General features: G+C 43.9%; 1 protein-coding gene across 8 annotated transcripts in view; it reads left to right on the top strand.

The window, feature by feature from the left end:
• ITSN2 (intersectin 2) overlaps positions 1-12,446 on the top strand; it is a 128,006-nt gene that overhangs the window by 105,493 nt on the left and 10,067 nt on the right. For all 8 annotated transcript variants that reach the window (XM_055327238.1, XM_055327232.1, XM_055327235.1 and 5 more), the window contains 3 exons: positions 6,345-6,466; positions 9,629-9,735; positions 10,565-10,748. In XM_055327238.1, coding sequence (XP_055183213.1) covers positions 6,345-6,466; positions 9,629-9,735; positions 10,565-10,748 — 413 coding nt within the window. The remainder of the gene's footprint in view (positions 1-6,344; positions 6,467-9,628; positions 9,736-10,564; positions 10,749-12,446) is intronic.

Here is a 12,446-nt window from a genome sequence, read left to right as displayed (position 1 = left end):
AAAAAGTTTAGGTAAATTTAAAATCCCTCTTAAATTATACCCATCATCATTATTGTTATTTTATTCATCAGTAATTGATTTTTCACATATTTACTAGTATTTTTGTTTATCCTTCCTTCCCTCCTTCCCTCTTTCTCCTTCATTCCTCTTTCCTACCTTCCTTCTCTTTCTTCTCCACTCCTTACATCTCATTTTTCCTTCTTACTCAATTTCCATATTCCAAAAATACACCTCATAATAGTTCCTTTACTCAGCCTATTAGTGGTAAATGTTCTCAAACTTTGCCTGAAAATGTTTCTATTTCTCCCTCCTCCATTAATGGTATATAATTAGAATTCTGATTTGACAGTTATTTTTGCTCTATACCCATCATTGCGTTGAGATGTGTGCAGCCAGTGTGATTCCTGTTCTTGTGTTGTAGTTTTGCCTTTTCCTTCTTACTGTCTTAATCATTTTTTTTTCTCCTTGGTGTTTTGCAGTTTAGGTATGGATTCGTATTTATTTTTTCCCTAATCTGGAATCTTTGTTCCTTTTGAATATATGGAGGTATATCTTTCATCAATTACAGAAAATTCTCAACCATTATAATGTCAATATTACTTCTTCCCATTTTTTTCTATTCTCCCTTCCTGGCCTCCCATTGAGATGTATGTTGGACCCTGTCATTCTGTCCTCTGTGTCCCTTAACTTCCATTTTATGTTTTCCATCTTTTTATCTTTCTGGGATGCATTCTTAATTTCTTTATATCTGTCTTCAGATTTACTAATCCTTTCCTCATATGTGTTTGATGTGCTATTTAATTTATTAGTTCCCTGATAATATTTGCCATTTTTATTAGTTTTTCGAATCTGCCCATTCTTTTTTATAGACTCTATGGTTTCAAACCCCTCATGTATGTCTTGAGTTATTTTAAATATACATATTTTACTTTTTTTTTCTTTTTTTTTTTTAGATTTTGTTCTCTTTATGTTCTTGGTGTTCTTTTTTTTTTAAGATTTTAAGTAATGTCTACACCCAACTGGGGCTTGAAATCACAACCTCGAGATCAAGAGTTGCACACTGGGGCCACCTGGGTGACTCAGTCATTTAATTTAAGCCTTTGCCTTCTTTGGCTCAGGTCATGATCTCAGGGTCCTCAGATCAAACCCTGCTTCAGACTCCCTGCTCAATGGGAGTCTGCTTCTCCCTCTCCTTCTTGCTGCTTCCCCTGCTTGTGTTCACACTTGCACTCTCTGTCTCTGTCTTTCTGTCAAATAACTAAAAAATCTTTTTTAAGATTTTATTTATTTATTAGAGACACAGAGACAGAGAGAGACAGAGAGAGAGAGGCAAAGACACAGACAGAGGGAGAAGCAGGCTCCACGCAGGGAGCCCGACGTGGGACTCTATCCCGGGTCCCCAGGATCATGCCCTGGGCCAAAGGTGGCGCCAAAACGCTAAGCCACCGGGGCTGCCCAATAAATAAAATCTTTAAAAAATAGAAGAATTCCAATTTATACTGACTGAGCCAGCCAGGCACCCCTCTTAAGGTTCTATCTAATCATTGTCTTTTTATTTATGGTGGAGCATTCCTTATTTTTTGTAATTTTTTTACTTTGAGCTCATCTTTAGTGAGACTTGGTTTTCCTGGAAATCCTGTGGAACTGAGGTTGTGAAAGAGACCATCTGGACAGTTGTACATTTTTTTTGACCAAGCACCCTGAGAGTATCACCAGCCAAGGACCAGTTTTCTGTTAATTTATCAGTTTGGGAATTCTTGAACTCCAAATTTATATGCAATGCAAACCTAGAAAATTCTTTTCTTTACCCACCAGAGATGTAAAAGCTCTCCTATCTTCTCACTTTTCTGGCATAAGGATTGTTTTCCCAGTTTGCCCTGTAATCTCCTTCCAGGGCCTCCTGTCATTGGCCAAACCTGGGCAGAAGCCAACTAAAATGGGAGCTTATACAGGCAGCCTATGGGATTGGCCTCCCTGCAGTACAGAGCAGAGGAAAGGTGAGAAACAGGTCTGGAAACCAACCCAATAGTCTGCCATTTGGCAAATATTTCCTGACCTCTGTGGTGAAAACACTGTGTTAAATTTGATATTCAAGAACTATGGGAGACACAGTCCCTGACCTCCAGTGGGAGAGACAGACATACTGACCATATACAGATGAACTACAATGCAGGTTACATCGTGTGAAATGTTAAATACTGATGCAAACTATCCTGGAAGCACAAAAAAAGAGGCAGTCTGGGGTAAGTGGGACCAGGATGGGGAAGTTTTCCCAGAGTCAGGTCACATGAGCTGTACCTGGAAGGGTTAATAAGATGGCTCTATGTGGTGAAGAGGGCCCCAGGCAGTGCATACAGTGAGTATGGTGCACCATGAGGACTGAGCCTGGACCAGGGTGGCTAACAGGCAGGCTACATGGTCAATTGTAGGTTATGGGTGGATAATGGAGACTGGAGCCCTGTGCTACTGAGCTAGGACTTTATTCTGCAAATAGCAGAAACCACTAAAACATTCTGTTAGGGAAGAACATAATAAAAAATGTAGCAGCTGGCTTAAGCTGTTCAGTAGATATATAATATAAGTCACAAATGCAGCCCATATGTAATTTAAAGTTTTCCAAAAACCACATTTTAAAAAGTAAAACATGAAATTAATTTGAATAATTTTTTTTGCTCAGCTCAGTATTATACAAAATATTACTATTTTAATAGGTAATTGACATAAGAATTATTAACACCTTATTTTACATTTGGGGTTTTTTTTGCACTAGGTCTTTTTTTTTTAATTTTATTCATTTATTCATAGAGACACACACAGAGAGAGAGGCAGAGACACAGGCAGAGGGAGAAGCAGGCTCCATGCAGGGAGCCCGATGCGGGACCCGATCCCGGGGCTCCAGGATCACGCCCTGGGCTGGAGGCAGTGCTAAACTGCTGAGCCACCAGGGCTGCCCTGTACTAGGTCATTGAAATCTGGTGTGTATTTTACACTTAGAGCACTTTTCTGTTTGGACTGGCCACACTTCAAATGCTCAGTAGCAGGGACCCCTGGGTGGCTCAGCGGTTGAGCGCCGCCTTCAGCCCAGGGCCTGATCCTGGAGACCCGAGATCAAGTCCCACATCGGGCTCCCTGCGAGGAGCCTGCTTCTCCCTCTGCCTGTGTCTCTGCTGCTCTCTCTCTCTCTCTCTCTGTCTCATGAATAAAAAATGCTCAGTAGCCACATGTTGCTAACGGCCAGCATGTGAGACAGTGTGGGTGGAGAGGATGGCAGGGGGTCAAAAGGAGAAGGTCGGTTAAAGATGCTGGCTTCAGGAAGAAACAGGACCCCCTCATCCCCATACACAGGAAGGAAGTACAGGGCTGAGTGAGCAGGGAAATGAAGGGCTGCCACACCTCTGTTTCTTTTCCCTGACATCAGAGGTAAGACCCTTGAAAGTGAGGGTTAGGGTCAAGTTGGGAACTTGAAGAGAATAAAAGCTTAAGAACCATTGTAATGAAATGCAAAGGGATTATTAGAAGTGGAGTTTAACAGTCCTCACATTCACTCTGATAAACCTAGTGTCCTGTATGTTGTAGCCTTAGAAATGATTAAGTAGGGGCGCCTGGGTGGCACAGTTGGTTGAGCATCTGACTCTTGGTTTCAGCTCAGGTCATGATCTCAGGATTGTGAAATCGAGCCTCATATCAGGCCCCACACTCAGCACAGAGTCTGCTTGGGTTTCTCTCTCCCTCTCCCTCTGCCCTTCCCCACCCTCTTAAATAAATAAAATATTTTTAAAAGAAATTATAAAAAAAAGAAATGATAAAATATCTAAGACTTTTCCTATTATTCTAAGATACAGAACAGATAGGCCAATGCTTGTGGGCTTTACTGTAAATAATTGTTTCCCAAAGTGTGATACACATACCCCCATGGTACACAACGTAATAGCACACAAAATAGTATGGAGGACTAGGAGGACTTGTTGGGGTTTATTTGTTTAAAGATTTTATTTGAGAGAGAGAGAGCAAGCACAGAGGGAGGAGAGACTCCCTGCTGAGCAGACAGCCCAATGGCAGACACTTAACCAACTGAGCCACCCAGGTGCCCCTTTTGTTTGTTTTTTTGAGTAGGCCCCATGCCCAATGTGAAGCCCAGTGCAGTGCTTGAATTCATGACCCTGAGATCTAGAGTCAGATGCTTCCCCAACTGAGCCACCCAGGCGCCCCATAGGATAACTTGTTTTATTCTAATGGTTGTGTATTTATGTTAGTATTAGGAGAGATATAATCAGTACATAAAATCTGTGATTTCCTACATACTTAACTCACACCTGAGTAAATGTATAGAAGTATTATGTAAAAGTAGGGGTAGAACGTGACTGTGGCAGAATGTGAATGTCACATTTGTAAAACATGAGTGTGAGAGGTGGGGTAACCTTAGAAACTGTTCTGATAGCTTCCACCAGACTCCACTGGTACCTCTGATCCGTGACCCTGGGTCACACCATGACCAACACCTCACCCCCAGCCCCCTAGTTTCACACAGCCTAGTCAGACAGGCATCTGTATCACCTTTACAGGGTCAGAACACCCTTGGTCTTCCTGCGGTTCTCCCCAGCAGAGCAGAAGACCATACGGTCCTCAGAGAAGTGTGATAATTTTGAACATGACAGTGGCACCATGGCGACTTCTTGAAAGCACCAAAACGAAAGCTGCCTTATTCTATTTTTGTTTTACCGTGAGGATAATTTTTTTTAAAGAACTGTTGCCAACATGTACAGAAAATAGACCAGTTGTCTTCCTTAGAACTGTTAGCCCAAATCTATACAAAACCTATAAAAACTCAAAGGCAAGCAGAAAGAGACCCCCTTGAAAAGCCCAGTCTGATGCCTGCATTTTCTGCCTCTGTGGCTTTATGTGTTTCCAGTGCTGGATGATCAACTCCCCGTGGGGTGCCTCTGCATCTGTCCCCACATGCCCCATCAATGAGGCTGGGGCAGGGTTACACCTTCCCCCTCTGCCTTTCACAGTTACCTCCACCTCCAGGGTCATCCACCCTCCCTCAACTTTCTCTCCCTCAACTTCTAGCTTGCTGGCACCTTCCTGCTATTTATTTTTGTCTGAGGAAGGGATGCCTGAGGTATTCCCCTATCACTGTGCATAAAGCAAGCCCTCGGCTACTTACCAAGCAATTCTGGAAATATGTCACTTCACAGTCTGATGTTCATTTCAGCTGCCACGTGCCTATAAATGGATCCAGAGTGAACACAGTACCACTCACCCTGATATGAGGCTGCTAGGGACCTCCCTCAAGGTCTTCCAGTGTCCCAGAACCAGTTCTTTGTTCTAGTGTGTTAAGGCAGAGGTCTTGTTGGGAACTGCTGGATCCTGGGAATGTCAGGTTTCCTAACCTTAACACTTCACTTTGAGAAATCTAGAGAAATGTTTCTCAAACTGCTTTTTAACAGTAAGAGCTATATTCTACATACCGAACTAAAAGTGTTCACAGAATAATACTTACCAGTACTGTGTGTGATAGTTTGTATTTATTTGTTTTTTAATGCTAAGCCTGACCCACACTTTTAAAGATTTATTTATTTGGGAGAGAGCACAGAGGGGGAGACAGACTCTCAAGCCGACTCTGTGCTGAGCATGGAGCCCAATGCAGGGCTTGATGTCATGACCCTGAGGTCATGACACGAGCTGAAACCAAGAGTCAGAAATTCAACCAACTGAGCCACCCAGATGCTCTCTAACTCACATTTTTAAAAACAAAATTGATATAAGGATCCATGGATGGCTCATGACCCGCAGTTTGGAAAACACTGGTCTCAAGCATTTGATTCATTTAATCATTTCAATATCTTTGAAAATGTCCTGTGGTGGTGAGAACTGTATAGATTCTTCACAAGTGCAATAGAGTCATGATCTCTCTCAGGCCATTTCTAAAAGTCCTTCATTCTGGGGACGCCTGGGTGGCTCAGGGGTTGAGCATCTGCCTTCGGCTCAGGTCGTGATCCCAGGGTCCCCGCAGGGAGCCTGCTTCTCCCTCTGCCTGTGTCTCTGCCTCTCTCTGTGTCTCTCATGACTAAATAAAGTATTTTTAAAAATAAGTAGAAGTCCTTCATTTTGTCATTTATTTGGAAAAGAAGTTAGGACCCCAGGGAGATGGTACAGGCACTGCTAATCTGCTGCTTGGAGTGAGTGGCAGGTGGGCGCCGCTTTGCAGAATAGGGCGCTCTTTGGAAAGCTGTGGCTTTTTCAAGGCATCATTTGTGGACGCAGCACATCTGCTGATAAATGTCTATTTCCTACAAAGACTAAAATACTTTTTTGAAACTCTACCCTGTCCTACACCGTAGGGTGCGCGGATCTCCAGAGCCTGGACACCATGCAGCCAGTGGAGAGGAAGAGGCAGGGCTACATTCACGAGCTGATTCAGACTGAAGAGCGGTACGTGGACGATCTTCAGCTCGTCGTGGAGGTGAGGCCTGGGCCTGCAGGGCTGTGCACGTGGTCTGGGCCGTGGGAGGGTGCCCAAGGAACTGCAGTCACCTGCTTCCCCCAGAGTGGGTCATGCAGGGTGGAGAGAACGAGATGCCACCGCTGGATGTGGCAGGGGAAGGCCAAGGGTAGAGAGTCAGCAGGAAGGCGCTAAAGGAAACTGTCCACCTCACATTTCAGCCTCTGCTTACTGTGCTCTTCTGACACCTGAGATCTTCACAAACTTTGATATTTACAGAAGGATTGTGAGACAGTGAGACATTCATCTAACGTTTGTGTCAGTTTAGAAAACCGAATAGGGCCACATTGTAAAACATTTCCCAGTTACAATATATTTACTGTTTTGTGCCAATTAATGTTGCCAGTTACCCCTAAGCCAATAACAGCTGTTAGAGTAGCACCTAGAAATGATTTGTGTTGGAGTAAACAAAATAAGACTCTGTACTTTGCTACACTCTTGTTTCCATGGCCTTTAGTTCCCACAAAATGTGTCAAGGCCCTCAGATGAGAAGCCCAGTTAAATAAACAAGCCACCTGAAGAGAACACGTGTGCCCACACAGGCCCTGCAGATGCCACAGAGGCCCGGCCGTAACCTCACTACAGGCATGGAGTGGAGGCTGCATCCATGCAGCTGCCCCCCCAGCAAGGCCTGTCCCAATTCATTGTCCCCCTTGTGCAGGCTGGGATCTCCAGACCCAGCACACTTGTTCTGCCCACAGGTACACTCTGCTGCCCTTCTCAGTTGATAAGGCTGTGAGCTCCTGACAGCAGGGACGTGTGTCCTTTATCCCGCATCTCCAGAACTTCGTCTGGTCCTTTGCAGGCCTTCCCATCAGTACTGAAGGAATTATATGTGTTCATGCCTGCATTCTCTGACCGGAAGGATGCCCTAGAAGAAAAGCCCCTCTTATTATTAACCCCTCTGAGCATCAGCCCTGCTGCTGGTTGGATTACAGTCCTCCGAGATTGTATATAGCCGTGGAAGTGCATCTCTGACCCTAGCACAGAGGGTGAACACAGGACGCATGCTTGCCCCACTCAGACCAGTCACTTAATCACGTGGGCCTTCATTATTCCCACTCTGCCCACCTGCCCTCACCTGAAGAGCAGGGAGTCCCGTCAGGGCAGGGGTTTAGGGTGGAAGCACCATTCACAGGCAGGCATTCTCATCATCGTTCCCACAGAGGGCCCTGGGGACCCTGGGACTGGCTTCCTCCTCTGACTACCTCACTGAGGCTGGTAAATGGAATGAATAGACAGAGTGATATAAATTCATCAATGGGTGAAAGAACAGACCACCAGAGGCTTTCCCTCGGCGAGCCCTCAGAGCAGATCCACCACCTTTCCGGGGCTGGCACCTGTAGGAGGATCCCAATGTCTGCGGCCTGATTTTGGAACTGTGGAAACTTTAGAGATGTCCGCTTCACAGCACTGTTGCCTGAATTCTTTGAATCCGTGTTCAGCACAACTCAGTAAATAAACACTAATTGAAAATCTATCATGTACAGAAAGCGCTGTGCTGGAGAACAGAGGTAGAAGACAAAGTTCCTGCCCATGAGGAGTTCGCGGTCCTGCAGAGACAGACAGACAGCTATAGTAGCAGGAGGCCGGGGCCGGGAGAAGGAGTCAGGAAGGAAGGACCCTCCCAGTTAGGCTTCAGCCAAGACCAGAAGGACGAGGATGTGTTTTCTGTGCCCGGAAGAGGAAAAGGAAGTGGAAGGGCAGTGTGCCAGGGAGTTAGGGTCCTGCATGTGGTTCCATGTGGCTGGAGTGTCAGGTACTTGAGGGCCCGGCTGGTGAAGTTGGCAGGGAACAGATCAGATCACACAGGCCTGGTGAACCTCAGCTAGGAGTCCGCGTCTTAGCGCAGGGCCAGTGAGCGATTTTAACAGGCTGACATGTCATGTGTATCTTGGGAAGATCCCACGTGAGAAGAGTTGTCTCCAATAACCTCTCAGTTTCCTTAAGGGTCTTAAAGTCATTCCCTATGAATCCCAGTTGTTCAGTGGAAACTGAACACTCACTGGAGTTTTGGTTCTGGCTCCTCGTTGTTCTAGGTTTGTGACCTTGAGCAGATCACTCTCTCAGCCTTTATTTCTTCATGAGTGCCCTGGGAATGATAGCACATGATTCACTTTGACCTGCATGATCTGTGAAGTTTGTTCAGAACCCACCCACACCCGCGTGCACACCACACAGGCATGTGCAAATATATACACATCAGCTTTGCAAATCCTTCAGTGTTATGGAATACAGATGTAGGGCATCATTTCCCCTCCAGTCAGCCAGCCTCTGAAATCCACATCTGCTTGGGGAGTGTGTAAGTCATCACTTTTTCTGTTGCTAAGCTTCTCAGAGATTGCCTCAGGACTCTAGGGTGCCCAGCCCTTCAATTCTGCAGCTTTTATAGGGTACATGTGCTTTATGTCCATGGTTTCATTTAACCTACCTCATCTCCTTAGAGATAAGTATGAGAATTTCGTCTTATTAAAGAGGTTACTAGACTTGATCTTTAAAATTAGCCCTAATGGGGGGCACCTGGCTGGCTCAGTCATGTGACTCTTAATCTCAGGGTCATGTATTCAAGCCCCATGTTGGGAATGAAGCCTACTTTATTTATTTTTTTTATTTATTTATGACAGTCACACACAGAGAGAGAGAGAGAGAGAGGCAGAGACACAGGCAGAGGGAGAAGCAGGCTCCATGCACCGGGAGCCGGACGTGGGATTCGATCCCGGATCTCCAGGATCGCGCCCTGGGCCAAAGGCAGGCGCTAAACCACCGCGCCACCCAGGGATCCCTGAAGCCTACTTTAAAAAAAAAAAAAAAAAAAAAAGCCCTAATAACGCAAGTAGCAAACTGTAAGGAAATTTGCGATTTAAAATTTAGCAATCAACTGGGCGTTATATGGAAGTGATGAATCATTAAATGCTACTCCTGAAACCAATATTACACTATATGTTAACTAACTAGAATTTAAATAAAAATTTAGGGGAAAAAATTAGCAATCATAAATAAGCTTATTCAAAAACATCATGATTGTATTAGTTTCAGGGTATGAAATTATACTGTTTACTTCAGACTACATAGGCTGTGTAGTCACATCTAAGCTAATTTATTTCTTTTGTGTCTTGAATTTAGGTTTTTCAGAAACGGATGGCAGAGTCAGGGTTTCTCAGTGAAGGAGAGATGGCCTTGATATTTGTAAACTGGAAAGAGCTCATCATGTCTAACACAAAGCTACTGAAGTGAGTTGTGAGCACCCCTTGCCACTGCAGTGGACACCCCCAGACCCTAGGAGAGAGACTTTCTCTCTCCCTGCAGGGCTGTTTTGCAAAGGAACTCACAACTCTTTTCTGTTCCTTCAAGCTTTTTATTTTATTGTCATTTAATGAAATGCCCTGTAACTGTAAAATACATAACTATGGAAGTCAAGAAATATATAGCAAAGAAAATACTTTGACGAAACAAAGAAAAAATAAATCATAAAATAAACAAAATTTCAAAATATACTTGTCTGTTCTGGGTAGAGTAGGAGAGAAGCTGCAGCCCATGACCCAGACGTACTGGCTGGTCTGGCAGGCTCCTCAGGCTCCGTGTGAAATTCCACTCCTTGGGGTGATCTCCTCGCCACTGCTATGTCTCTGCGCCCCTTAGGGGACAGCAGCTCTCCTGGGGACAGTGCTCACCTCCACCTCCATACCTGACCTTTGTGGGCTCCTGCTCCCTTTCTCCCCCTACAGCATGTGGGAAATTCTTTTCTTGGTTCAGCTGGGAACAAGTTAGAATTTTCTAAAGGAACTTTGCTAAGAAACAAAGATGAAGCCAAAACAATTCCAAAGGCCTAGAAATAACCCAGAGTATGAATTTCATTTCTTACTCTTCTTTGCTAACATTTTACCTAGATTGGCTTGGCCAGTGGAGCATAGGCCCCAGCTGCCTCCTCCTCCTCCTCACTCTCCCCTCACAGTGCCAGGTTTTTAGGTGACTTGCTGGTTGTCCTTATATTAGTTTCCCATGATATTCATCCTTTATATACCAACTACATCCATTGAAAACAGAGTGTGTCGGTTGCAGGGCCTTGCGGGTACGGAAGAAGACGGGAGGAGAGAAGATGCCTGTGCAGATGATTGGGGATATCCTGGCAGCTGAGCTGTCCCACATGCAGGCTTATATCCGGTTCTGTAGCTGTCAGCTCAATGGAGCAGCTCTGTTACAGCAGAAGACAGATGAAGATGCAGATTTCAAGGAATTTTTAAAGGTAACTCCATCCTGAGATCACAGGCAGGCCCACCCCCCGTTCCAAGCCTATAGGCGGAGATGTACAGCTGTATTGTCAGGAAGCTCAGGATGGGGAAGCATACTCCACCAATTTCCAGAGGAAACACCAATATGGCAAAGAATTTTCTGAATATTTGTGTCACCTTCCATGTCAAATTGATTTTTTTTTTTGGCTCTAGGACCATAATTTTGCCCGTCTATTAGTAGAGTATTATTTAAGCCTATTTACTTAAATCAGCTGCTTTATGCTCCAAAATATCCAGAATGCCACTTTATTAAATTTGTAGATGGTGTTTATTTTGTAGCCATCTTATTCCAGGAAGAGTATAAAATACCTTACTCAAATATACAAAAAGCAACAAGATAAAACGTTGTCAGTGGATGAATACAGTGAGACAAAAGGAAATGAGAGGTGATGTAGGATGCTACATAAAACGCATGTGTATGACCCTGTCCATGTGCTCCAGGGGCACCCCTATGTCCTCAAAGCTTCCAGAAACTAGTGAGAAGAGGACACAATCGGTTCTGTGATGCTGTGGTCATAAATTAAGAACAAATATTTGGTAAAGAGAAGTATCGATAAAACAACACTCAGAGACCGCTACGTGTAACATAATGAATCAGCAACATCCTTCTAGAGATACAACAGTGAGCTTCGGATGGCTGCTGATTATAATAGAATATCATGTTGTGATAACGCATTTCACTGATGTTGTTCAGGAGTAGAAACTATTACCACACATGTCAAAGTGGTGAGGGAAATGAAAGTCAAATATGTTTTCTTCCTTTTTTACATGTCTTCTTGTCTTTCTGGTTTCTGAAACACTACATATTGAGATCTGTATACGGCCACAGTGCCTTAAGGGAGAATGCAGAATTTTAATGTCATTATCAAAAAAGAATGGAAAAAAATAAATAAGCATAAAATATAACATGTTTAGATGGAGGGTAAAAATTCTAACAGAAAGGGGTTCCTGGGTAGCTCAGTAGATTGGGTCTCTGCCTTCAGCTCAGGTCATGATCTCAGGGTCCTGCAGTCAAGCCCCACATCAGGCTTCTGCTCAGTGGGGAGTCTGTTTCTCCCTCTCCCTCTGCCCCTCCACCCAGTCCTGCTCTCTTTCTCTCACTCAAATAAAGTATTTTTTTAATTTGATGTTTACATTCTAAAGCATAAGACTTTTTAAATTTTCCAAATAGTAAAAACAATAGCAATGTAAATAGGTTATCAGTGTCATCACAACTGTAACAATAGTAAGAAATAAATGTATAGTCTTATAATGAAAGGCATTGTGTCCATTACATTAAAAACAAAATCTGGCAATAAGCCTTGTTGTAAATGTTACTTTTTAAAGTTTTTTTGTTTGTTTGTTTTTTTAATTTGAGATAGAAAAAGAGTATGAGCAGGGGAGGGCAGAGGAAGAGGGAGAAGCAAATTCCTCTCTGAGCAGGGAGTCCTACCCAGGACTCTGGGATCATGACCTGAGCTGAAGGGCATAAGCTGAAGGGCAGACACTTAACTGACAGACCCACCCAGGTGCTCCCTAAATGTTACTTTTTTTAAAGTCTCAGAAAATACAGAAATAAAAAGCATGGAGATGCTTGTTATAGCAACATATATAGATATATCCAAAAACAAAAAGAGGGGGCAGTTTTAATATCCCAAAGCAGGAAATGGTTA

This window comes from Nyctereutes procyonoides, unplaced genomic scaffold (genome assembly GCF_905146905.1).
Source record: "Nyctereutes procyonoides isolate TBG_1078 unplaced genomic scaffold, NYPRO_anot_genome, whole genome shotgun sequence".
In the NCBI taxonomy this organism is placed as follows: domain Eukaryota; kingdom Metazoa; phylum Chordata; class Mammalia; order Carnivora; family Canidae; genus Nyctereutes; species Nyctereutes procyonoides.
The sequence above is the reverse complement of the archived record's forward strand: the minus strand, read 5'-3'. Positions and strand labels throughout refer to the sequence as shown.